Here is a 25440-nt window from a genome sequence, read left to right as displayed (position 1 = left end):
GGCCGCTCCTCGCCCCTGCCCCGGCTCGCCGATGCCCGGCCGGCCGCTGCGCCGGGCGCGGCTGGTTCCAGAGGGCTCGGCCCGGCGGGGCAGCAGCTCCCGGGGCCCGTCGTTCGGCCTGGCGAGGGGCCGATGTTTCGCAGCGGGCGCCGCCCCGCGCGCTCTGCCGGGGCCATAACGCCTGGAGGAGGTTTTGCATCATCTGCACGTTTTGCCACCTCGCTGTTTATCCCTGGGAATCCGTGGCCTAGGGCTGGGCCCGGGCCAGAGCCCCGGGGGCACCAGGCTTTACCGCCCTCCATTCTGCAAACTCACCCTTCAGTCCCCCCTTGGGTTCCTGCCTTTTAACCAGTTTCCGATCCAGGAGAGGTAAGCAACAGCAGGGATACTCTGGGAGCCCTGGATCTGTGCTTGGGGTAGCACCGGGTGCCCCTCACTTCGAACTTGGCCATTGGTTTTGGAACCTAAGGTTAGGCATCGACATTGGAAAATCTTGGCCTAGGAGACTTGCTCAAGTTCACACGGTAAATGAGTGTCAGAGTAAAACTCCACCTCCCGCTGTCTTGGCTTATGCACCCCAACCGAGCCTGCTGCCCCACATTGCCACCCGCCCATGCCACTCAGGCAGCCTCTGTGGTTTCCTTGGCGCTAGGCTCATTCCTTTTCCCCTAACTCAAATTTCTGCACTTGGGCTACACTCCTAGTGATGAGGCAGGGTGTAGTTCCACGCTCGTTAGCAGGCCCAATTAGAGATTATGGAACTCGTGAGGTGCCCGCTCGTGTCACGGTGGGGTGAACAGCAATTTCCTCGCCCACATTCCTGGTTAGAAAGCACCAGACAGGACACCCTCCCTTCCAAACCCAACAATCTTTATTAGAAGGGGTCAAAGTCGTGTCATAAAACTCCTGCAAAAAAATCAGATTTCATCCTCTTCTGCAGTAAGTTCCACCCACTGAGGCATTTGCTGATGTTGATTTATGTGCTGCATTCTCTGCTTGCACAGGGCTGGGGCTCCACCGTGTCAGAGTCACCAGAGGTGCCCCTGGAAGTGGGGGAGGCCCAGCAGGGAGCAGAGGAATAAAAGGGGTTTTGCTGGCAGAGAGGATACAGCGGTGAAGCTCCTGGCTTTAATGCATTCATCGTATTTTAGAAAATCAACTTCCCTGATAGCACAGACGTGATCAGTCTGGCAGCTCTCGTCACACTCTGTGAGGTCATACTTGACTGAGTTAAACTGATAGTACTGCTGTAAGTAGTTCTTGTCCTTCGATATCTTCTCCAGCACCGTGTGCATGGAGCATGCTGACCCATCAGGGACCTGGAAGGCTTCAGTCAGCCGATACTCGCTCTCCCATCTTGGGGCCACCAGGTTAGCATGAGTTAGGTTTAAATAATAAGTCACCACCTCCTGCAGTGAGAAAGAGGAGACCAAGAGGAGCGTTAGGGCAACCAAGCACAGAAACAACACTGGGAGCGACCCAATTCGGCCAGGGCTGCGATGGGGCTGGGCTTCAGCAGCTTCCCCATCGCTGGTGCTGGTGTGGGACACGTCTGACCACTCCAAACCCAGCGTGGAAGAGACACCAGCTGCCTGGTAACCGGTGAGCAGGCATCTGGCAAGCTCTGCCCAATTCCCGCAGGGCAGTTCTGGCTGGTTGTTGGCTCTGCTTGGGGACCCGGCCCTCATGCTGGGGGATTTATCCCATCAAGTAACAGGCCATGTGCAAAGGGCTGGTAGTGGGGCCCAGGTTAAAGGTATCTCAAACCTGAGTATCTCAAACCTGAGCAAACTTTAAAAGAGTTTGACCAAACTGGATTTGTGCCCCACTTTGCGTCTTTATGCTGGATGGAGAAGGGCTAGCAGGGCGCTTGGGGTGTTTATTTTTACCACAGAAATATTAGGCTTGTGGCGCTTTGCAGGGGGGCGTGGAAGAGGGTGCAGGGTTACTGTAAGCATGAGCCCTTCCTGGAGGAGATGGGGGACTGAATCTTTACTAAAGGCTGCCTTTCGCCAAACTGTTCATTGCTCAGCAAAGTTACCGGGTGTTAACAAAATCAAGGCAAAAACAGAGCTTTAAACAGGCTGGTTAAAACCCCTGCTGCTCTGTCTCCCAGCATTCACGCTCTGGGCTCCTGCGATCTCTCCTTGACTAGTTCTCCAGCCTTCCAGAGAATCTTCCAGGACAAATAAACATTGCATTTCAGAAGAGTTTATAAAAATGATACTTTCGGGCCTTCCTTATTCACTGTAAAAAAAGCAAAGAAGGGCACAAGCACATTTTCGCCTTTCCAGGTAGCATAGATAACTGAGTCAGGGACCCCAGCTACAACACAGCTATTCCTTGATCCGGTTACAGTAGCGGTCCCGTTCACAGTGTAGATCAGACCTAAACCACATTCTGTATGGGAGCTAGAGTCTTTCATGTGAGCTCCAGTCAGCTGTGATTTTATTCCCCAAATGGAAGTGCTGGAAGCCCCATTGCTAGGGATATTTAAAACCAGACTGAGTAAGGCCCTGCAGAATAAACTGGGAGGAGCAATCCCTGGGCTGTTGCAGTCATGCCCCAAGGGGACGGACCATGCAGTGTGAGGGTGTCTCCCACCTTCACTTGCAGGGTGCCTCGGTCATAGTCAAAGACCCGGATCCCAGGGTTGTTGGCACCGTTGTGCACTCCGGGTAGCATTGTTTTCCAGGGAGTCACTCCTGGGGCTAAGAACATGGTGGCGATTGGGGAACCTGAATGGAAAGGCAAAACAAAGCGCGTGTGAGCGAACGCCTGGCCTGTATCAGGCCCAGTCCAGCTACAACCCCGGTGCTTGGCATTGGTAACTAGTCTGTGACACTGCTGCCTGACCCACTTACCTCGACCATGTGTCAGTGGGGTTTGTGAATCCGCTCCTAATGCCGCCTGATGACATCACGGTGCATGAGCGGCCGCCAACGTCTGGGCTGACACCAGGGTTGAACTGGGGCCCTCCCCAGCTAAAAGCACAACTCTCTACAGCCTGAGCTAAAGAATCAGGCTCTGCAGCTAGGGGTTGCAACAAATTCATATCCTCTGTGGCCAGGGCTGGATTAACGCAGAGGCTTTAGGGGCTTAGCCCAGGGCCTCGGGCTAAGGGTCCCCCCTCCCCCCAAAATCCATAATTATATACAATGCATTGTATTGTGATCGACTGGTCCATCCTGGAGCTTCTGCCAGTCAATTGCAATCTCCAGGCCACTAAAAGTCCAGCAGCGTAGCAGGGCTCGGGTAGGCAGCCTGCCCGCCTGCCATAGCCCCACCCTGCTCCCGGAAGCGGCCGGCTGCTGGCACATCTCTGTGGCCCCTGGCACGAGGGCGGAAGGAGGCTCCGCGCACTGCCTCCACCCGCAGCACTGTCCCCGCAGCTCCCATTGGCTAGTTCCCGGCCAATGGGAGCTGCAGGGGCTGCACTTGCAGGCGCGGGCAGCGCATGGAGACACGCTGTCCCCCTCCCCCCAGGGATGTGCAGAGACGAGCCAGCAGCCGGCCACTTCTGGGAGCAGCGTGGGGCTATGGCAGGCTGCCTGCCTGAGCCCTGCTACACCGCTGGCTGGGAGCTGCCTGTGGTAAGCGCCTGCACCTCACACCCCAACCCCGTGCCCAGGTCAGACTCCCCTCCTGCACCCTTCACCCTCTGCTGCACCTCAACCCCCTGCCCCATGTCAGACTCCCCTCCTGCACCCAACTCCCTCCCAGACCCCACACCATCTCATGCACCCCAACCCCCTGCTCCCGGTCAGATTTTTCTCCTGCATCAAACTCCCTCCCAGAGCCCGCACCCCTCACCCGCTCCTGCACTCCAACACTCCGCCTCAGCCCAGAGCCCTCTCCTGCACCCAAACTCCCTCCCAGAAAGGAACTAATATAACAGCTGTTCTAAGATAAGTAGCCTATTTTAAATTAACTTAACTATATTCTACATGTTTTAAGATTGAAATGTAACCACTGAATGACTTTGTTAATTAAAAGACAAGTTTAGTATAGCGTTAATCGCCGCAATGCCATAATTGTGATCATTTTGTTTTAAATTAGGAAAAAGACTTGTATACAAGGGCCCCACAAAATCTAATAGCCCCAGGCCCACAGGAGTGTTAATCCGGCCCTGTCTGTGGCTCCCACTCAGAGAGCTCCATGGCAGACACTGACCAGTGAGTTACGCGGGCTGGAAAGATCTGTGCCGCTATCCCATAGGGCCTCAGCAGGTGGGGACGGAGTGCCTGGAGGACAGTCACCAGCGTCAGGTGGGGCAGTGCACTCTGGCACTGCACAGTGCTGGGAGGCAGGAAGACTCGCCGAACAGTAACACCGGGAGGCTTACGGGTCTTGCCACATCATGGTGACAGCGGTTTTCAGCAAAGGGTCCCCTGATTTGGTACTGACATGTCTATGTGCTAGAATAGACCAGACCAAACCGCCATCTATTCAATTTCAGAAAGTGTGATGCAGAACAAGTCTTTCCTAGCATTTGGGGAACGGTCACTGAGAACTATGTTCAGTAATGGGATGTTCTCCTAGAGTGGACAGGGCTGTGGGTGAATGGCTCAGACCACGCCAAGGAAGGGTACCTCCATTGCTGTAAAACATCCGAAAGCTGTCAGTGTGATGATGCCCAAAGAATTGGGCAGCTATCACTGCATGGTGCTGCTGCACGATCTCTGTATATCGTTTGTTAAAGTGTTTCCGGAACCAGGCTTTGCTCCGCTTCTTCTCAAAGAAGCCAGGCGGGATGTGCCCCACAATGTAGACCTAGAACAGAAAAGAGCCAGGCTGAGTACAGACTGAGTGCATGCTTCCAAGCAGAGTAGGGGCTCTCCAGGGTTTCTAGACTAAGGAGGAGCTCAGCAGCAGAAGGAGCTTCCAGGAGGGACATTCCAGGGTGGGAGAAGTCAAGAAGGAAACAGTTTTACCATTTCTTCAGCTTTTGATGCATTGGTCAGCACATCTTCCAGCCACTGGAACTGCCCACCAGGGTCCTCCAAGCCAGCTGTCTGACTATTGCTATCATAGTACAGATTGGTGTTGAGGACAATCATTCGTCCTTTGGTACTGGGACCAAGCAGCTTCTCGCTGTAGAAAGCGCCTGCAAAACACAACCAGCAGGAGAAGGACCTGATGGTACAACACTTGCTGGCTTTTGTGCCCCAAATTCCCCTCCTGTTTCTACCTCAGGTTCAGCTCCACGGTGATAGCTACAATGGGGGCCCTAGTCTGGACACTGCTGCAGCACATTAAACACCATGTGCTGTGGACCTGATCTAAACAGGGTAAGCTGATGATGGTAAGCACACCAGAGGCTTCCTAGAGGCCCTGCCTGCATCAGTGCTCCCAGAGCTGCTTCCAGCCACGCAGCTGAAGTGCTGGTCATGCAATGATGGGAAATGTTTTGTAAAGAAGCTCAAACTGGCCCAGCCCACCGCGCTCCTGCATGTCTGGGAGTTTGTAAATGCATCCTTTATTCCTGTTCAAGGAGGACACGTTCATCTGGAGTAAAATTATTTCAGGGCAGTCTATGGCTCTAGCATAACCAGCACTTCCACCCATGGCTGCTTATGTCAGACCAGGATTAAGGGAGGCTCTGAGTGGCAATCTGCGCAATCTGCACAAGCCAGTCCAGAAGCTGGAGAGCCAGCAAGAACCACGGGCTCTGTCTGAGTCCAACAGCCTCAGACCCTCATATTCATTACAGCCCAGTCCTACATCTTCTGTACTATAAGGGACACTCCTAGGCCACCCTTCTTGTGCAACTGTGTGAAAGCAGGAAAGATTGAGGCACAAGGAACCATCTTTCCTTTTCTCATGTGTAAGCGAATTCAGAGCTAGTGAGTGGCACCAGGTTGGCAGCCCATTGTTAGGGCCCTTCCTCTAGCTGCAGATATGCCCAAAACTGCCCTATCTGTAGAGGGCAGCATGTCACTAGGGATTCCTCCGCCTTCTTCCCCCAACAGTGCAGACAGCGGGAGCTAGCCGTGCCAGAATGACGGGCATGCCTGCTTTGAATGTCGGGATGGAGGTGTTGCTGAGCCATGAGCGCCACAGTTCTGCTGTTGCGCTGTAGATCCTATGCGACTCAGCTGGGAACTGGTTCTTGGGATGGAAGTCATGATTGCCCATCGCAGGATAGACTTTAGTGCCTGGAGAAAACAAAGAGAAAATGTGAAGGAACGTGTGGCCTGTTTTGGTGCTGGAGTGCAAGAGAGTTGAGGGAGAGGACAGAATGGCTCTGGGATAGGGCAAGAGGATATGGGACCATCAATGCTAGGTCACCCCTTTGCAGGGCAGGAATGGCTGAATGACATTCCTATCCAACATGGTGGTCTCAGCCGAGCTAATAAGCCCCTTATGAGCAGCCTGAGGCCTGGACTGGACAGGGTTTGGAGTGAATTCCCCTCTCGTGCATGGAGACATCTGCTGTGGTGTTCTGAACTGCTGCAGCTCCGCCAAAATACCTGTAGCAAACCTAGGGAGAGAAGCCCTGCTCCCCACTCCTGGACAGAGTGGCAACACGTCCCAATGAAGGGCTATTTTGAGGGCTTTAAGTAGAGTCTAGGGAGGAATTGTGCAGGTCAGTCCTTGGGGAGGAGCTGTTTAGGGGGGCACTTGAGGAACTGCTTAAAGTCAGCACCTGGGGAGCCATTTGTAGTGAGTGACTTAGCGTGAGCACGAAGGGGAAAGGGAGTGCTTAGGGTGAGCACTCGGGGAGGACGGACTGTAGGGTGATCCCCAATGAGGAGCTGTTCAGGGTGGGCATTTGCAGGCAAATAGAAACTGCCAGTTTCCAGAGCCACAGCCTGGCACCTTTTGCAAACAGTGCAGTCAGCTGTGGGAAATGCTGACTGACTCCATGCTGTGCGTATCTCACCCCTGCAGGAGCACTGGAGAGACAACACTCACTCAGGAGTGGGCCTTTTGCACTAGACAGGTTTCAGAGTAGCAGCCGTCTTAGTTTGCATCCTCAAAAAGGAAAGGAGGACTTGTGGCACCTTAGAGACTAACAAATTTATTTGAGCATAAGCTTTTGTGAGCTACAGCTCCCTTCATCGGATGCATTCAGTGGAAAATACAGTGAGGAGATTTATATACATAGAGAACATGAAACAATGGGTGTTACCATACACACTGTAAGGAGAGTGAGGTAAGGTGAGCTATTACCAGCGGGAGAGCGGGGTGGGGAGGGGGGAAGGGGGAACCTTTTGTAATGATAATCAAGATGGGCCATTTCCAGCTGTTGATAAGAACATCTGAGGAACAGTGGGGGGGGGGGGGAATAGTTTTACTTTGTGTAATGACACATCCACTCCCAGTCTTTATTCGAGCCTAAGTTAATGGTGTCCAGTTTGCAAATTAATTCCAATTCAGCAGTCTCTCGTTAGAGTCTGTTTTTGAAGTTTTTTTTGTTGAAGAATTGCCACTCTTAGGTCTGTAATCGAGTGACCAAAGAGATTGAAGCGTTCTCCGACTGGTTTTTGAATGTTATAATTCTTGACGTCTGATTTGTGTCCATTCATTCTTTTACATTGGCCAAACTGGACAGCATTTATTCTTTTACATAGAGACTGTCCAGTTTGGCCAATGTAAAAGAATAAATGGACACAAAATCAGACGTCAAGAAATATAACATTCAAAAACCAGTCGGAGAATGTGAGAAATGCTGAGTATCAGATGTTTTAGAAATGTGTGCCAAGTAATGGAAAATAACAGTACAAGAGATAAAGGACAAGGCCAGAAGATTTTGGCTGGACTGAGGACTAAACTTTGGCTGAACTAAGGACTAATGATATAAGCAGCACCTGAGAGTCTTTACTACCACAAGATAATGGAACCCAAAGATAAGAATGATGAGAACATTGGGTGATAAACAAGTGCTGTATATATATGGCTGTGGGAAGGGAAATAAAGTGCTTTTTACCAGCAACTGTGTCACTTGTCCTGTAAGCCAGCCTGCTAGCAGCAACAGGAGAACACTTCAATCTCTTTGGTCACTCGTTTACAGACCTAAAAGTGGCAATTCTTCAACAAAAAAAAAAAACAACTTCAAAAACAGACTCCAACGAGAGACTGCTGAATTGGAATTAATTTGCAAACTGGACACCATTAAATTAGGCTCGAATAAAGACTGGGAGTGGATGTGTCATTACACAAAGTAAAAAACTATTTTTCCATGTTTATTCCCCCCCCCCCACTGTTCCTCAGAAGTTCTTGTCAACTTCTGAAGACGGCCCACCTTGATCATCACTACAAAAAGGTTTTTGGCCCCCCACTCTCCTGCTGGTAATAGCTCACCTTACCTGATCACTCTCCTTACAGCGTGTATGGTAACACCCATTGTTTCATGTTCTCTGTGTATATAAATCTCCCCCCTGTATTTTCCACTGCATGCATCCGATGAAGTGAGCTGTAGCTCACGAAAGCTTATGCTCATATACATTTGTTAATCTCTAAGGTGCCACAAGTCCTCCTTTCCTTTTGCACTAGGTTTCTCAAGTGGGCAGGCGTGGCCCCTCCTAGGAATGATCTACGTTTGGTTTTCCATAGACACAAATCAATTATGGGCTTGATGTACTTTGCTGGGACATTCCAGTGCTAGGCCAGCCTCTCTCCACTGATCTGATGGGTCCGGCCCCAGTGTTGGGATAATCCCTTCTCCCCATTGCCGAGATGTTCAAGCAGGAGAGGAGGTTTCCAATGGTTTTTTCCACCATGAATTATTCAAAGGCTGCTGCTTTTCCAAACTTCCCCCTTGCAGTGTGTTGCCCCTTCAAGAGTGAAGCTGATCAGAGACCATAAGGGTGTTCTGGACCCCCTCCACCACAGTTCATGCCTCCCTGGCATAGAGTTTATAAACGGTAGGAAAGGGGACAAATATGCCCTCATATCCCACGTGTGCTAGATTCCTTGACCCCTTAGTTGGCTGCCCCTTCTCTAGATCTGCCATCTCTATCTGGCTGAGCTGGTCTTTCCTGCCAGTGGGATGCTGGGTCAGATATTCTCTGCACTGCCACCTTCTTGGTTTGTCAGCTCAGGTGAATCGTACCTGGAAACGCCTCTTTTATCAGAGCAGTCAAATTGGCAATTATTTCCAGCACTACTTCTTCTCCAAGTTTCTCATTGGGGACATGAGGGGTATCGTCACTGGAAAACAGCACAAACATCACATGCAGCTAGCAGACTGAAAGGGAAGAGTCTGTATGCAGTGTTGTCGTAACCGTGTCAGTCCCAGGATACTAGAGAGACACAAGGTGGGTGGGTATAAAAGATATTTCCTCACTCACCTGGTCTCAGGGAAGCACCTGCACACATAATAGAAAAGGCAGCCTGTAGGTAACTTATGCCTAGCTTGGGGGTGTGATTTTATGTGAACATTTGGGGAACTGTTCAGGGCAAGAGTCTGTTCCATTTTGTTCAGCTTTTTCTTTTTACATTAGAAATCTAGGTCTGGCAATACTCTGTTGTTTCTAGAAGATGCCATGAGGTTATGAGTTACATATACCAAGAGAATAAACCCCAATTAACTGACGGGAAATAAAGCTCTTTGTTTCTGTTTGTAATTCACCTGCTTGACTGAACAGCTGGAGAAAAGCCCATTTGTTAGAGATGCAAACTCCCACCTCTTTAATCAAGGGCTCCCAACTCTGCTCTCTGGGTGCTCCAAGAAGGACCTCCGGCAGAACCGGAGAGCAGACATGACATTCCCCATATGTCAAACAGCCCCTTTTCAAACCAAACCTTCCAGACTCCTCTTTAGTGTCATACCAAGGGGCACAAAGCTGTTTGCAAAACCCTTCTTCTGGTGCCTTTAACAGTGCACAACTCTGTGCTCCAATGGCGCTGCTAACAGCATCGGGCCAGGAGAGTGAGTGCAGCCTAGGGGCTGTCAATCATGGTGCCCACTGTGGAACTGCCTGCGTGCAGAAGGGACTCCTGGCCTGAGGTGCATGGGTCTGGTTATGATTTATGTGCGGGGTACTAGTCTGACTCTGCCAGCAACAGGTTCCTGAGTTTTTAGGTAAATAGATTAACAATAACTCCTTCGTGTTCTTTAAGGATTGGTCAATTGTTAATACATATACTGTATATGTTACCAGTTCTCTGGTGTTACTTGGGCAGGAGATAATCTGCTAGCCAGGCTGCCCCACTGTGACTCTGCCTGACCAACACAGCGCCAGTGTTTATGGTTTCACTTCTGTAATAAAGGCTATTGTTTAAATACCTACCGAAGGCTCCAGAATTAGTTATCTCGAACCAGAGGAACCTGCAAAGGAGCACTCCTTCCTGCCTGAAAAGAAGCGTCCAACAGATAACAGCAACACATGCCTTACTCCTAGGTAGTTGAAATGTCCCCAATGATACACAAGGGAGAACTTGGGAAAGGCTGGCCATATTTAGCAGCTTCTTCATTAGTGAGGACAGCAACTTCTGCTTCTTTATCCTTGTTTCCCCTATATTGTGCATGCAGCTGCTGCAGCAGCTTGGGAGCAAGGCCACATATCTCCTCTGTCTTGTGATGCTGCTGCCCTTGATCCCCAGCTCAGCACAGGTCTCACATTGCAAGCATGTACAAATCCCAAGTGGATACTGTAGCAGGATCTCAGAATAGCCTCCAAATACAGTTTTGAGGTTCACTCTTCCCTAACCATTGTCCCAGCTCAGCCTGTACCTTCTACCAACACTGCTGGGAGCTCTGGACTATTGAGGGATGCTGCAGGAATGGCCATTCTACAAATAATTAGGAGAAATAAACGGAGAAGCAGTGTCTTTTTCTTAAAGCCCCAGCTTCTGGAGTCCTGTGATTATGTGGGAATCTCCATTTTCAGTTTTTTAAAAACACTGAAGTTTCTAGCTCTCAGGGCTATGGACCCCTCAACGACCGATTGCATCTAACTCTCCCTCGCCCACCCCGCGACTTTATCATCTTTTAAATCTCATGATTTTAAAGACAGACAGTCTTATTATTTAAATGGGGTTGACTCATAATGCCACTGTGCAAGACATCTGGGATTCTGTCTGCAGCTCTGGTCATCCATGCTCAAGAAAGAAATATGGGTTTAAGCACTTGGAACAGGAGCAGAGAAGGGCTACTAGGATGATCAGGCAAATGGAGAGCCTGTGTTACAACAAGAGACTAGGAGTACTTGTGGCACCTTAGAGACTAACAAATTTATTAGAGCATAAGCTTTCGTGAGCTACAGCTCACTTCATCGGATGCATCCGATGAAGTGAGCTGTAGCTCACGAAAGCTTATGCTCTAATAAATTTGTTAGTCTCTAAGGTGCCACAAGTACTCCTTTTCTTTTTGCGAATACAGACTAACACGGCTGCTACTCTGAAACAAGAGACTAGAAGAGCTTGGCTTGTTTAACCTAGAAAAATGAAGGCTGAAAGGGATCCGTACTGCTCTCTAGAAATACATTAGGGGCACAGCTAATGCCAGGGAGGGAGAAGGGCCCAGATCCTAAAAGGTATTTAGGTGGCTAACACCCACTGCAAGTTAGGTGTTTAAATGCCTTTGAGGATCTGGTCCAAGAGCTATTTGAGCTAGAAGACAATGTTGGTACGACAAATGGGTATAAATTGCTCATGAATAAATTTAGGCTGGACATTGGAAGATGGTTTCTAAACAGAGGAATGAGGCTCTGGAATAGCCTCTCAATAGGAGCAGTGGGGGTAAGAAACCTTACCGGTTTGAAGAGGGAGCTTGATAAGTTTATGAACAGGATGATATTATGATAGGAGACTAGATCTGATGACCTGGGAGGTCCCTTCCTGGCCTGTGTTCCTATAATTTGGGAGCACTTGGGACTGGCAATAGTGGATCAGATTCCTCTGTAATTGAGTGGGGGCTCTCTCTGCAGCCACACATTTGCTAATTGCAGAGTAGCAGCTGTTACACGAAGGTGCTCATGTGCACTGTGAGTAGAATTCAAAGTGTTTCTGCACATGACACCTAATCACAACATTCATAGGGCATGATCACATGATAAGCCCTGTCTTTCACTGCTATACATGGATGGACTCCTTACCCAGTCCAAAGGATGAAGTCTGGATCAGGCAGAATCTCCTTCATGGCATAAATGGAGGAGTTTATGAGAATCCATGGAGAATCACACATGTAATTTCCCCATATACCTGCATCGGACACTGGCTGGGAGCCAGCAGATGGACACACCTGGAGAGGGTCTGTTGCCACGCTGTATTCTGGGTCCAAATGAAGGTCTGTGATATGCCAAAAGTGACCTGCCAAAGACAGAACAAAACACTACCATGCAGTGCAATCAAACACTGAAAGTAGCTGTGCCAGCTGGGAAGCCATGAGGTCAGAGAGCATTATACAGATAGATTTCGATTGGAATCATTCCCTTTGGGAATTCCCTGGTATTCCCAAACCAGCGTCCATGCAGGAAATTTACTGACATAACTACCAAGCCCGCAGTAGAGGCTCAGTGGGGAGGGCACTGGCCTGGGAGTTGGGTGTCTGGCTGCAATTCCCTCCTCTGCCACAGACTTCCTGTGTGACCTGGGGTAAGTCACGTAGTCTCTCCAAGCCTCAGTTACCATCTGGAACAAGAGGATAATAGCAGTGCCCTGTGTCCCGGGGGTAAATACAGCACAAAGCGTAAGGTGTTCAGATACCTGGCCCCTATCGGTGCAGTAAGTACCATAGACATACAAGATAATACTATACAGCACAGTCCAAACACACACTGCTGGGCAGTGCAATTCAAACTAACCACTCAGTGCACACAGCTGCAGAGACTGAGCGTCTGTTAGAGCTAACAACACAATGTACCTGCAGTGGGTGGACAATCCCTGACCTAGGTAATCCCTACCTGAAAGTTAAACATGCCTTGTGTCTTCAATAAACTCAGCAGTGCTGCATCATGAGAGGGTTGGGGGCTTCTACTTCCACCATAGTACATCATACTACAGTCAAGCAAATGATTAACAGAATTATTATCAGTGCAACAGTTTCAAAAAGCAGACCCCAGCATGCAGCCACCCTACCCTAGTAGAACCCCTAGCCGAGCCAGAGAGCAGAACGTGGATTTTGGGCAGCTAAATCTCAGCTGGGGTTAAAGCACGGCTAGGGTCAGAGTCAAAGCAAGGAGCCTCCCTGAACTGAGCAACCTGGAAGAGGGAGAGATGCGGGTTGCTCCCCAGGACAGAAAAGCTGTCCTGTGGACATCTCCCTATTGTTGCTTGGTGTCTGCAGGAGAGGAACATGGCAGAGGCTTTGCTGAACGGTGCTGTGTTGGTGGAACAAGCCCTCTGTAAGTGGGAGACCCAGAGAGGATTTGGGGTTTTCTTAACTGCAGCCTCGTGTGCAGTGCCTTCGCCCTTTCTTCTGGGGCAGTGCAGACCTGGTGAACGCCTCTGCACCAGCGCTTTGGAGGAGCCTCCTGCAGACGGAGCTCAGGTGCTATTAGTCACCACTGCTCTGTGCAGGTGGCACAGCCACCTGGCAGCACAACAGCGGGAGATCTCTAAATGTGCTGGCATAGACACTGTCAAGCTGGCAGCTTTTCCGCTGGGTCCTTCCCCTGGAAGGGCTGTCCTGGGTTCTGCAAGGATAAGTGAACGGTTTCTTTAAAATCTGCAGCAAGACAAGTTGGGTAGACAAGGGTAAGGAAGTTTTCAGGCAGAAGCTGCCTGCTGAAGCAGGAACAGACAGATGCCAGGCAACTGCAGGGAGATGACTGTTGTCTTTATGCTAATCAAGTTCCTTTTTCAGTGTTGGAAGAAAGTGACTCCTCCTGCAATTCTTTATTGTGTTCTCTGCACATAGAGAGTGCTGGCTTCCCCAGAACCCCCGAGCTGAAGCTCTTTGCCCCACAATGCTTTTTGACCCCGTGGCCACACCCACCTCCTGCTGCCAGGACCCCATCCCTCAGTGGAATCCACAAAGGATCAGCTGCAGTTTAGTGGAGTGGGAGAATGGAGGAGAAGGCCATAGAGGCAGCTATCAACTTTCTATGGGCCCCCTTCTGGTTTTTGCTCCTCTTGGTTGTAGCAGTGAAGCAGAGCCCCTGCCCTCCATTTACAAAACATTAGCCTGGCCTGGCCGTCTGCTGAGTAGCATTTCAGGGGAAGAGTTTAGTTCTGACTTGATCTTCTCTCTGTGGGGAACCATTTCCCTGACTCCCTGAGCTCTTGCAGCTACTGAGCCCTTGTCTACTCTATGCACGCACACGAACACCATTCCTAATGGACACTCCCAGACTAGTTTCAGAGTAGCAGCCGTGTTAGTCTGTATTCGCAAAAAGAAAAGGGTTACTTGTGGCACCTTAGAGACTAACAAATTTATTAGAGCATAAGCTTTCCTGAGCTACAGCTCACTTCATCCGATGCATCCGATGAAGTGAGCTGTAGCTCACGAAAGCTTATGCTCTAATAAATTTGTTAGTCTCTAAGGTGCCACAAGTACCCCTTTTCTTTTTGCGAATACAGACTAGTATCTGGAAAGGACCTAGCTCTGGTTTAAGTCATATTGCAGATGGCAAGTGAGCTCTGGGCTCCATCAGCTACAGGTGAGCTCTTGACTGACCCCTGCCTCTATTCAGAAAGGATTGGCTCCATCTAAACCAAAACAGAACCAGACTGGTGGCATATAAAATTGAAAAGGTCATAGACGTGTTTTTAAACTAAGGGCTGGGGGAAAGCTAGTGAGAGTGTGGAGAAGCACATGGTTCAGACAGACAGAGACATCCCTTAGGGGAGGTTTTATTAAAGGGGATTCTCTATATCCTCATAAAGAGAGGATAGAAGTTGATAAAATACAGGTAGGAACTGAAAAAAGTCCCATCGCCACATCACATAAAGGCAGACAACTTAAGACTGACAAATCTTATAAGTGCTTGTCTACAGATACAAGAAGTTTAAATACTATGATGCGTGCACTTGAGTGCCTGACATTAAATGAGAATATTGATATAATAGGCATTACAGAAACTTTGGTGGAATGCTGATAATCAATGGGACACAGTAATACCAGGGTACAAAACATATCGGAATGATAGAGTAAGTCATGCTGGTGAGGGAGTGGCGTTATATGTGAAAGAAAACGTACAGTCAATATAGTCAAAATCTTAGATGTATCAGCGGGGCCACTAGACAAAGGAGCACTCAGGGAAGACTAGGCTATTGCAGATGAAGCTAAATGAATTCTTTGCATCGGTCTTCACTGCAGAGTCTCACACCTGAGCCATTCTTTTTAGGTGATAAATCTGAGGAACTGTCCTTGATTGAGGTGTCAATAGAGGAGGTTTGGGTACAAATTGATATACAGTAATAAGTCACCAGGACCAGATGTATTCACCCAAGGGTTCTGAAGGAACTCAGATATGAAATTGCAGAACTACCAGGGCCAGCTCTAAGTTTTTTGCCGCCCCAAGCTCCGAGAGTGCAACTGTCCAAGGATGGCCAGAATGCTGCCCCTGAAATTGTGCCTCCCCAAGCACAATCCTGCTTTGCTGGTGCCCAGAGCCAATCCTGAGAACTGCTAACTGTGATATATAACCTATCACTTAAATCAGCCTCTGGAGACTGGAGAATAGCCGATTAAGGCTGATTTTTAAAAAAGGCTCCAGAGGCAACCTGGCAATTACAGGCCAGGAAGCCTAACTTCAGTACCAGGCAGACTGGTTGAAATTATTGTAAAGAACAGAATGATCAGACATAAAGATAAACACGATTTGTTGGTGAAGAATCAACATGACTTTTGTAAATGGAAATCATGCCTCAGTCTATTCGAATTCTTTGAACTGACCAGAAAACAGGGATAAGGTGATCCGGTGTATTTGGACTTTCAAAAAGCCTTTGATGATGTCCCCTGCCAAAGGCTCTTGGGCAAAGTAAGGAGACATGGGATAAGAGGGAAGGCCATCTCATGGATCATAACTGCTTACAAACAAAGCTGAACCAAACAGTGGGAATAAATGGTCAGTTTTCATAGCAGAGAGAGGTAAATACCAGGGACCCCCAATGATCTGTCCTGGGACCTGTGCTGTTCAACTTGTTCATAAATGATCTGGAAAAGGGGTAAACAGTGAGGTGGCAAGGTTGCAGAGGATACCAAATTACTCAAAATTGTTAAATCCAAAGCAGACTGTGAAGATTTACAAAAAGATCTCACAAAAGTGGGTAACCAGGGAAGGAAATGGCAGATTTAATTCAGTGTTGATAAATGAAAAAGTAGTAATGCACAATGGAAAATGTAATCCCAGCTATACATACAAAACAATGGGGTCTAAATTAGCTGTTACCACTCAAGAAAGAGATATTAGAGTCATCATGACTAGTTCTCTGAAGACATCTGCTCAATAGGCAGTGACAGTCAAAAAAAGCTAACAAAGTGAGGAATCATTAGGAAAGGGAATAGAAAATAAGACAGAAAATATCATAATGCCAATATATAAATCAGTGGTATGCCCACATCTTGAATACTGCATGCAGTTCTGGTCACTCCCATCTCAAAAAAAAAAAAAAAATAAAAAAGATATATTAGAACTGGAAAAGATACAGAGAAAGACAACAAAACATCGTAAGGGCTGTGTAACAGCTTCCACATGAAAAGAGATTAAAAAGATGAGGACTATCCAGCTTGGAAAAGAAATGACAGAGGGGAGATAGGACAGGGGTCTATAAAATCATGACTGGGGTGGAGAAAGTGAATAAGGAAGCGTTATTTACCCCTTCGCATTACATAACATAGGATATAACTCAGTGATCACCCAGTGAAATTAAAAGACAGCAGGTTTAAAACAAACAAAAGAAAGTACTTCACATAGTGCACTGTCAACCTGGGAAATTTGTTGCCAAGGGGATGTTGTGAAGGCCAAAAGTACAACTGGCTTCTAAAAAGAATGAGAGAGACGTTCATGAAGGATAATTCCATCAATATCTATTATCCAAGATGGTCAGGGACACAGCCCCATGCTATGGGTGTCCCTAAGCCTCTGACTGCCAGATGCTGGGAGTGGACACCAGGGGATGGACCACTCGATAAATTGCCCTGTTCTGTTCACTCTCTCTGAAGCATCTGGCTCTGGCCACCGTCAGAAGATAGGCTACTGAGCTGGGTGGACCACTGATCGGACCCAGTATGGCTGTTCTCATGAGATCCCAATGTCCCAGCAGCAGCAGCAGCGTCCCCAAAGTTCTGGTGTACAGTATTTCCAGGATGGCTGACAGGCTGGAGCAGGGCTGATTGTGATATGTTACACTGTTAGCAGCACATCCATCACCCAGCAGGTTAAGGCCTGTGGTTTGGTGCTCCTCCTTTCCCTAAAGGTTCCCCAGTTCCTAATAAACATAAACCCTCCTCTAAACACCATCATCTCACCCATACCTTGAGATCTTGCAGTGCTGCCTGTCTAACTGGCCCTATGAGTGGAAGCGGAAGCATTTCAGAGAATACCACAAGGGAAGTCCTGGACCTCAATCTCTTTCCTAGCAGCATAAATTTGGCCTCCAGGACCTTTCTCCTACCTTTTCCTATGGCACTGATACTGACATGTCATGACCACTGGCTCCTCCCCAGCACTGCATACAAGTCTATCTAGATGTCTCAAGAATCTTCAAGCTTTGCATCTAGCAGGGAATTCACCATGCGGTTCTCCTGGTCATTGCAAACACAACTATCTATATTTCTAATAACTGAATTCCCCACTACCATTACTTGTCTCTTCCTAATAAGTGGGGTCCCCTCCCCCAGAGGGGTATCCTCAGTGTGAGAGGACACCAGGACATCATCTAGAAAGAGGCTGCCCTCAGCAGCGGCCCTGGCTGCTTAGGGCAAATTTCTGGCCTGTCTCACTCAGATTTGCTGGGGGGGGGGGGGGGAGATGACCCCCCCATTCAGTGAATTTGTGTAGCAACAGGGCAGGATACAAGCAGTGTGTTTCTTGAGCACTAGGAGCCGGCCCTGGCTGAGAAACCTGGCCATGCGCCATGGACTTGTGTCCGGGATCCGTGCATGATGCAAGTTGTGGGGAAGTGCACTCTGCTCCTCACTGGAGCTGCAGTGCTGAATGTGCAGCTGGAATGGGTCAGGGATCCTTGACTTAACTGCAACCACACAGGGGGCCTCACACTTGGAAGGGCAGAATTTTAGTACCAGGAGCATTGCCTCCTTTAAAGCTCCAACTGTGAGGTGCATTTAATACAGCTATAGAATTACAAACAAGCTCTCTCAGGGAGGCCATAGCCGGTGGGGTGAGCTGGAACCGGTTGTTAAATTTAGAAGCCCTTTTAGAACTGTGAGGGGCAAACTGGTTCTAAAAGGGCTTCTAAATGTAACAACCGGCCAAAAGTGGCGGCTTAGGCGCCGACTCCGTGGGTTCTCCGCGGCTGGAGCACCCATGGGGAAAATTTGGTGGGTGCAGAGCCCCGACTGGCAGCTCCCCGCCCGGCCCCAGCTCACCTCACCTCCGCTCTGCTTCCGCCCCCGATTTACGCTCCACCCCGCTCTGCTTCCCCCCCCCCGTTTCCCGCGAATCAGCTGTTTGCGTGGGGAGGGCTGAGAAGCAGGCGGTGGCTTCGCGCTCAGGCCCAGGGAGGCGGAGGCGGAGGGGGGGGAGCTGGGGCGGTGGGGGGGTGAGGAGGGCCGCCTGCGCTGCAGCAGTAACCTGGGGGGGGGCGCAGGGGAACTGCTCCCCGCCCCAGCTCACCTCTGCCACCCTTGGCCTGAGCACGAAGCCGCCGCCTGCTTCTCAGCCCTCCCCGGCTTCCCGCCGAACAGCTGGTTCGCAGGAAGCTGGGGGGGACGGGGACGACAAAGCGTAACTCAGGGGAGGAGGCGGAGCAGAGGTGAGCTGGGCCTGGGCGCGGGGTGGGGAGCTGCTGGTGGGGGCTCTGCACCCACCAAATTCTCCCCGTGGGTGCTCCAGCCCCAGAGCACCCACAGAGTCGGTGCCTAAGGCGCCACTTTTGATGTGATCAGTGGGGGAGCAGCTGCTCCCCCTGCTGCCCCCCAGCTACGCTCCCCCGCCCCTAGGAGCCAGAGGGACCTGCCGGATGCTTCCTGGGAGCTGCCCCAGGTAAGCACCGCTGGGACTCCCCACCTTGCTCCCTGGCAGGTCCCTCTGGCTCTTAGGGGCAGGGCAGGGTGGGCACCCACAAGACCCTCCTGCTCGGATCTGGGGGCAGTCAGGGGACGGGGCAGGGGTCCCGGGAGGGAGGCGTCAAGGAATGTGGGGGGTTGGATGGGGCAGGAGTCCCAGGGGGCAGGGGCAGGCCACGACCCCTTCGTGGGGTGAGAAGGGAACCAGTTGTTAAGATTTTGGTACCTCATCACTGGTCATAGCAATTCAGAGCAGTCCCATAACCACACACAGCTATACACCTCGCCATTCCTTCCCCCACCCTAACCCCTTCTCTTGAGTTATGACTACACTTGGATTTCACATTCCAAAGGGCAGAGTACGTCTGTTATCAGCTGGAGCTGACATATGGTGCCTAAACCCAACACAATTAAAGGAACACTGTTAGCTTGCAGTCTAATTACTGAGTTAGGTTGTTCCAGGCCTCTCCCCCAGCCCCAAGGACCCCGTCAATAGTTTGTTTGTTTTTAAACAATCTTTTTTACAATCCCATTTTCCTGTTTTTTAAAATATTCTTTCCCTTATTGCCCAGTGAAAAACACACACACGCACACACATACACACACAGAACCAGCTGCCTTAGCCACCAGCCCCACTGTGCTGCCAAACAGACCACATGAACTGGACAGAAAAGGCCTTTGCCCCCTAATCTCTGTCACTTTGGGGGTAACTTGGGGGTTGCTCGGATAGTCGATACACAGTGAACAAGTGCAGAAGGGTGCCTTAAGTTTGACATGTTTTTCCAGTAACATGGGCAGGGCTCAGCTCCCTGCCATCCTGCCAAATGCTTTCTGCCTGCGCCTTGAGGCAGGGGAGGTCTCAACACAATCTTATGTCAGCGGCCAGATAGAAATAAAGCTCATGAATGCAGGAGAGCCAGCCATGCACTGCCCCAGAAGCCATGGGTATGTTCATATCTTGCAGCTTGTTTAAAGAGATGTAAGCAAGCCACGTTTAGTTTAGAAATCAAGTTATGGCAAACCTCCCCTTGAAAGAAGAAGTGCTTTCCCCAGTTCTAGAGTAATCAGGCAGCCACAGAAAGCTCAAGGAGGCTATTACCTTGGACGATAGCAGCAGTAGCAATTCTGCAGTACATCAGAAGCAGCACGAATCTCAAGGAATCCATCTGAAACAAGGAGCTCTGACAGCTACAGCTGCTGCTGCTTCACTTCGCTGCAGAGAAGAGAACCAATCCCAGGACGTTGTTACCTCACTCTGTGGTAATGTGTGAAGGGGAGGTACCTTCAGCTTGCCTCAAGAAAGATATTCTCAGCCAATGGCAGGTCACTTGCAATCAAGTCTGGGCACTGTTGTTGCTGGGAGTCCATGCAGGGAGAGGGGGGCTGTTTGATCATGTTTAACTGAACGCTCACTTTGCTCTATTTTCTCCTAGTATGTTAGCTACCCCCTTGCGGACATTCACCAGACAGGCCCTAGCACCCACGCAGAGGGATGGAGGAGTGGTGGCTTGCACTGCCCCATTCAGCAGCTGCTAGGGGAGCCAATTCAATCCCCGGCACAGGCAAGGGTGAACTACAGCTGAACCTCTGAGCTGATGGCATTCTCCAGGGAGGCCTCCTGGCCTCTTTCGGCTGCTTAAGTCAGCAAAAAGGAGGCACAGTGCAGGGGTGAATTCCCCTCTTGGGGTCTGAATATTTAGATATCTCAAAGACCTACCTGCAGTGCAGATTTCAGGTGGCCTGTTTGCTCACCTGGTAGCCAGGCTCAGGACACAGCTCTTCTCTTCCCTCACACACACTCCCCTCCCACCTCATCACTTTTGTTGCTTTTCTCAGAATTTGTTCTACTTTCTTGGAACCTTTCTGGGGGCAGGTGCCTGGAATGGCTTGCAGAGTTCAGGATGTTGTTGCTCCAGTCCTTCACAGAAAGGACCTTTATCACCACCTTGCTCCATTACATGACCCTTCTGTGCAGGTGACACCCAAAATTACAGGAGCCTTCTTGCTACCACATCCCATTGCAAAGTTGTGCCTAGTTCGCTGTGCACTCCTAGTCCAGGGCTCTCGCAGCTAGTCCTGCTTCTCAGTTTTCTGCCATCCTTTGCCTGGAATATTTTCCCCCATACATATGAGTTGTATTATTCCAAGTGGAGAGAAATAAATCAGCCAGCAGCCCTACCAAACCCCCACCTCATACACTGTTCTGATAAATGGGGGCGGGGATTCACTTTTATGGACACCCAGCCAGCAGCTATAAAGTCCCTCTTAAAAAGAACAGGAGTACTTGTGGCACCTTAGAGACTAACAAATTTATTTGAGCATAAGCTTTCGTGAGCTACAGCCCACTTCATTGGATACATAGAATGGAACATATAGTAAGAATATATATATACACACACATACAGAGAAGGTGGAAGTTGCCATACAAACTGTAAGAGGCTAATTAATTAAGATGAGCTATTATCAGCAGGAGAAAAAAACTTTCATAGTGATAATCAGGATGGCCCATTTAGACAGCTGACAAGAAGGTGTGAGGATACTTAACATAGGGAAATAGATTCAATATGTCTGCAGATACAGACTAACACAGCTGCTACTCTGAAAGTCCCTCTTAGTAGCTGTTCTCTCATTGCTCTACCTGTAAAGGGTTAAAAAGTCTCACTGCTATGCATAGGAAAAAGGAAGTGAGTGGGCACCTGGCCAAAAGAGCCAGTGGGAAGGCTAGAACTTTTTAAAATTGAAATAAGACTCCCCTTTTGTCTGTCTGTGGTTGTTCCCCTGGGAGAGACGGAAAGGGCAGTTATGCTGTAAGAAACTTTGGTCAGGAATGAAAAATCATCAGTATCATGCCTAGAAACTACTCATTTAAAACCCCAGATATGTAAGTAGATCAGGAAATGTCTAGGAATACACGATTAAGTTTATTCCTTTTATTTTGTTTTGGCTTGTGGATTCCTCTGTGCTAACCCCAGGTACTTTTGTTTTGCTTGTAACCTTTAAGATGGGCCTCAAGAAAGCTATTCTTGGTGCTTAATCCTTGTAGTTGCTCTTTTAAAGTCTAGCAATAGCAAGTTCCCCTCGATGTATTTTTCTCTTTTTTTATTAATAAAATTTACCTTTTTTAAGAACACAATTGGATTTTTGTGTCTTAAAAGGTTTGTGTACATGTTGTTTAATTAGCTCGTTGCAACAGCTGATTTCTTTCTCAGCTATTCCCAGGGGGTGGGGGTGAAAGGGCTTGAGGATACCCCACAGGAAGGAATTCCCAAGTGTGCCTTCCTGGGCCCTGAAAGGGGTTCTGCACTTGGCTAGTGGCAGCATCTACCAATCCAAGGTCAGAGAAAAGCTGTAACCTTGGGAGTTTAGTACAAGCCTGGAGTGGCCAATATTAATTTTTAGAGTCCTTGCGGGCCCCCACCTTCTGCACGCGAAGTGCCAGAGTGGGGAATTAGCCTTGACAACTGCACTGGAGGATCAGTCCATCTGCTGCCTGAGAACCATCCCCCATACTCCTGAGAACACTGTAGAGAGATGATCTGTATCCGATGAAGTGAGCTGTAGCTCACGAAAGCTTATGCTCTAATAAATTGGTTAGTCTCTAAGGTGCCACAAGTCCTCCTTTTCTTTTTGCGAATACAGACTAACACGGCTGCTACTATGAAAACTGTAGAGAGAATGTCAGTTAGCAGTTACACAGCCAGGCTATGCGCCCCCTCCCCTGAACCCTGCTCCCAAATAGATACATTTAACTCTCCATACAGCTCCAGCACCCACTCATTGCCAGAATAGCCCCCACCAGCCCACTAGGAGTGGGGGAATGGCAGTAACTGACTGGGCACCATGGTGGGGTCTGGGAGATGTCCTTCCTCTGTACCCTGATCCAAAAGGCTTCTGGTGCTGGATCCTAGAAGGAATTGTTCGGCCTGAGGCCCTCCAAATTCACAAGGGGATGGCATGGAGGGAAGCCCCAGGGAGCAGAGTAACACTGCCCCCATATTGCTGAGCTGTGGTTCCAAGCTCTCAACAGTTAGGCAGGGCAGTACTCCCAGGTGAGCCCCCAGCATGCAGTGCATAGGTGCTGGTTCCCAGGGAAAAGTGGGTGCTCCCAGGGGATAGAGCAGGTGGGTGGGGGCTCCAGGGGATGGGGGGTGCTCAGAGGGGTGCTCCCAGACACAGTGGGTGGATGGGGGCTCCCAGAGAATGGGGGGTGCTCAGAGGGGCACCCCCAGGATGCAGCAGGTGGGTGGGGCACTGAGGGATGAGGGGTGCTCAGAGGGGCGCCCCCAGGATGCAGCAGGTGGGTAGGGGATCCCAGGGAATGGGGAGTGCTCAGAGGGGCACCCCCAGGATGCAGCTGGGGGGTGCTCAGAGGGGTGCCCCCAGGACGCAGCAGATGGGTAGGGGATCCCAGGGAATGGGGAGTGCTCAGAGGGGCACCCCCAGGATGCAGCAGGTGGGTAGGGGATCCCAGGGAATGGGGAGTGCTCAGAGGGGCACCCCCAGGATGCAGCTGGGGGGTGCTCAGAGGGGTGCCCCCAGGATGCAGCAGGTGGGTGGGGCACTGAGGGATGAGGGGTGCTCAGAGGGGCGCCCCCAGGATGCAGCAGGTGGGTAGGGGATCCCAGGGAATGGGGAGTGCTCAGAGGGGCACCCCCAGGATGCAGCTGGGGGGTGCTCAGAGGGGTGCCCCCAGGACGCAGCAGGTGGGTAGGGGATCCCAGGGAATAGGGGGTGCTCAGAGGGACACCCTCAGGATGCAGCAGGTGGGTGGGGCACTGAGGGATGGGGGGTGCTCAGAGGGGCGCCCCCAGGACGCAGCAGGTGGGTAGGGGATCCCAGGGAATGGGGGGTGCTCAGAGGGGCACCCTCAGGATGCAGTGGGGGGGCTCCCAGGGAATGGGGGGTGCTCAGAGGGACGCCCCCACGACGCAGCGGGGGGGTGGGGCTCCCGGGTGGGGTACCCCCAGCTCGGTTTGCAGGGCAGCAGCCAGGCTGGGGCTACGGGCTCCACTCTCGTCCGCAGGGCAGGGCGACTCGGCGCCCGGCCCGGTTTAGCGCCCGAGCCGTGTGGCGGGCAGGACTATACACGACGTTAACCCCGGAGCCTAACGACGGCAGCGCAAGGCGACATCGCCGCCGCCCTGGCACGTGCCCACAGCGCGGGGCGGAGCTTGTCTGGCAGGCCGGAGCGGGCAGCGCCAGCAGCAAAGATGGCGGCGGCGGCGGCCCGTCCGCTCGCCGGGCCCGAAGCAACCGGAGGGAGCGAGCTGCGCCTGCGCCACCCCTCGCCATGCTGGCAGCCGATTGGCTGGAGCGCGGCGCGAGCGCTGAGTGTCGGGCTCGCGGACTGGGTGGCTGCTTGTGGCGCGCAGAGCCGCGGTGTGGGGCGGGAGCCGAGCGTGTCTGGCGGGGTGTCCGCAGCACCGTAATGTGGAGCAGTCACGGTGAGGTGGGGCGAGGGGCTGGCAGCGCGCTGAGGTGATGTTGTGGGGGAGGGGCGGGGGCGATGAGGCGGCGGGGGGTAGCGGGGCGGTGTCGGGGGGTATCAGGGCGGTGTCGGGGGGACGGGGGCGATGAGCCGGCGGGGGGTATCAGGGCGCTGTCGGGGGGGCTGGGGCCATGAGGCGGCGGGGGGTATCGGGCGGTGTCGGGGGGTATCAGGGCGGTGTCGGGGGGACGGGGCGATGAGGCGGCGGGGGGTATCAGGGCGCTGTCGGGGGGGCTGGGGCATGAGGCGGCGGGGGGGTTATCAGGGCGGTGTCGGGGGGGTATCAGGGCGGTGTCGGGGGGACGGGGGCGATGAGGCGGCGGGGGGTATCAGGGCGGTGTCGGGGGGGCTGGGGCGATGAGGTGGCGGGGGGGTATCAGGGCGGTGTCGGGGGGATGGGGGCGATGAGGCGGGCGGGGGGGTATCGGGCGGTGTTTGTCGGGGGACGGGGGCGATGAGGGGGGGGGTATCAGGGCGGTGTCGGGGGGACGGGGGCGATGAGGCGCGGGGGGGTATCAGGGCGCTGTCGGGGGGGCTGGGGCATGAGGCGGCGGGGGGGTATCAGGGCGGTGGTCGGGGGGGTATCAGGGCGGCTGTCGGGGGGAGGGGGCGATGAGGCGTGGGGGGTATCAGGGCGGTGTCGGGGGGACGGGGGCGATGAGGCGGCGGGGGGTATCAGGGCGCTGTCGGGGGGCTGGGGCCATGAGGCGGCGGGGGGTATCAGGGCGGTGTCGGGGGGATGGGGGGCCATGAGGCGGTGGGGGGGGTAGCAGGGCGGGTGTGGGGGGGCTGGGGCTGCTGAGGCGTCGGGGGGGTCAGCGCGGTTGGGGCGATGAGGCGGCGGGGGGGGGTATCAGGGCGGTGCGGGGGG

The 25440-nt window shown here is 51.6% G+C and overlaps 1 protein-coding gene across 3 annotated transcripts; it reads right to left on the bottom strand.

Moving 5' to 3' along the window:
* Positions 1 to 853: 853 nt before the first annotated feature.
* SMPDL3B (sphingomyelin phosphodiesterase acid like 3B) lies at positions 854 to 20369 on the bottom strand. 3 transcript variants are annotated; one of them, XM_038377475.2, is made up of 8 exons: positions 20181 to 20369; positions 12045 to 12258; positions 9059 to 9156; positions 6015 to 6158; positions 4935 to 5107; positions 4593 to 4773; positions 2605 to 2738; positions 854 to 1409 (listed from the first exon to the last, which is right to left on the bottom strand). In XM_038377475.2, exons 1-8 carry the CDS (start codon positions 20245 to 20247, stop codon positions 1029 to 1031), a joined length of 1392 nt encoding a protein of 463 aa, XP_038233403.1. In that variant the 5' UTR covers positions 20248 to 20369; the 3' UTR covers positions 854 to 1028. The 3 variants fall into 3 exon arrangements, with proteins under 3 accessions (XP_038233403.1, XP_038233404.1, XP_038233405.1); XM_038377476.2 differs by lacking the exon at positions 20181 to 20369 and adding an exon at positions 12852 to 12945 and having other exon boundaries at positions 12191 to 12258; XM_038377477.2 differs by lacking the exon at positions 20181 to 20369 and having other exon boundaries at positions 9059 to 9248.
* Positions 20370 to 25440: the final 5071 nt, after the last annotated feature.

The sequence above is a fragment of the Dermochelys coriacea genome, chromosome 19 (genome assembly GCF_009764565.3).
Source record: "Dermochelys coriacea isolate rDerCor1 chromosome 19, rDerCor1.pri.v4, whole genome shotgun sequence".
NCBI classification, from domain to species: Eukaryota; Metazoa; Chordata; order Testudines; family Dermochelyidae; genus Dermochelys; species Dermochelys coriacea.
Note: the sequence above shows the minus strand (reverse complement) of the source record. Positions and strands in the feature narration are given on the sequence as shown.